The 794-nt window shown below is 59.4% G+C and overlaps 1 protein-coding gene across 1 annotated transcript in view; it reads left to right on the top strand.

Moving 5' to 3' along the window:
* Positions 1-401, top strand: part of LOC105535828 (cationic amino acid transporter 4-like) — a 3,899-nt gene extending 3,498 nt beyond the window's left edge. Inside the window, exons 3-4 of the mRNA XM_011975044.1 lie at positions 12-120; positions 226-401. Coding sequence (XP_011830434.1) covers positions 12-120; positions 226-401 — 285 coding nt within the window. The remainder of the gene's footprint in view (positions 1-11; positions 121-225) is intronic.
* The last annotated feature ends 393 nt before the right edge of the window (positions 402-794 follow it).

Genomic DNA, 794 nt, shown 5'->3' with positions numbered 1-794 from the left:
TGCCTCCTCAGATCCCCATGGTTCCCCTGATTCCAGCCCTGAGCATCCTCCTCAACATCTGCCTCATGCTGAAGCTGAGCTATCTGACCTGGGTGTGCTTCTCCATCTTGCTGCTGATGGGTGAGTGGGGGCCAGGCTGGGACCGGGGTCAGGAGGAGGGCAAAGAGGACAGGAAGGGCTGGAACTTGTACCTCAGGCTCATGCCCTGCCTCCTGCCCTGTCTAGGACTCGCAGTGTATTTCGGCTACGGCATCTCGCACAGCAAAGAGAACCAGCGAGAGCTGCCAGGGCCAAACTCCACGCACGACGTGGTATTCCCCAGGGGCAGCCTGGAGGAGACAGTGCAGGATGTGCAGCCCCCTAGCCAGGCGCCAGCGCAGGACCCTGGCCATATGGAGTAGCTGGTCAGCCCACACTTGCCCTGCTCTCCCTCACCTGCTTGGGAGGCCAGAGAGGCTGGACAAGCCGGGAGCCCCTTCTGTTGTGGGCAGCCTGGGTTTGCAGGCCTGTGCAGGCTGGGGTGTCCTCAGGACCTTAGGACTTTGTCCAAGAGCTGAACTTCAGGTCTTCAGGAGTGGGCCTTGGCCGATGCTGGTGCGGTGGACTCTGCCCAGAGCCTTCTTGTTTATGATCAGCTCCAACTACCTGGGCAGGTGTGGTGGGGTGGACAGGAAGGCCCACAGCCCAAGATATCCATAATAATAATTGTTTGGCCAGCCATGTGGCCTGCTGGCATATCTACTGTGGCATTCTTTATGGCACCGAGTCTTCACCTGCCCCATGGAACCAGGCAA

This window comes from Mandrillus leucophaeus, unplaced genomic scaffold (assembly GCF_000951045.1).
Source record: "Mandrillus leucophaeus isolate KB7577 unplaced genomic scaffold, Mleu.le_1.0 Scaffold1508, whole genome shotgun sequence".
Lineage (NCBI taxonomy): Eukaryota > Metazoa > Chordata > Mammalia > Primates > Cercopithecidae > Mandrillus > Mandrillus leucophaeus.
The sequence above is the reverse complement of the archived record's forward strand: the minus strand, read 5'-3'. Positions and strand labels throughout refer to the sequence as shown.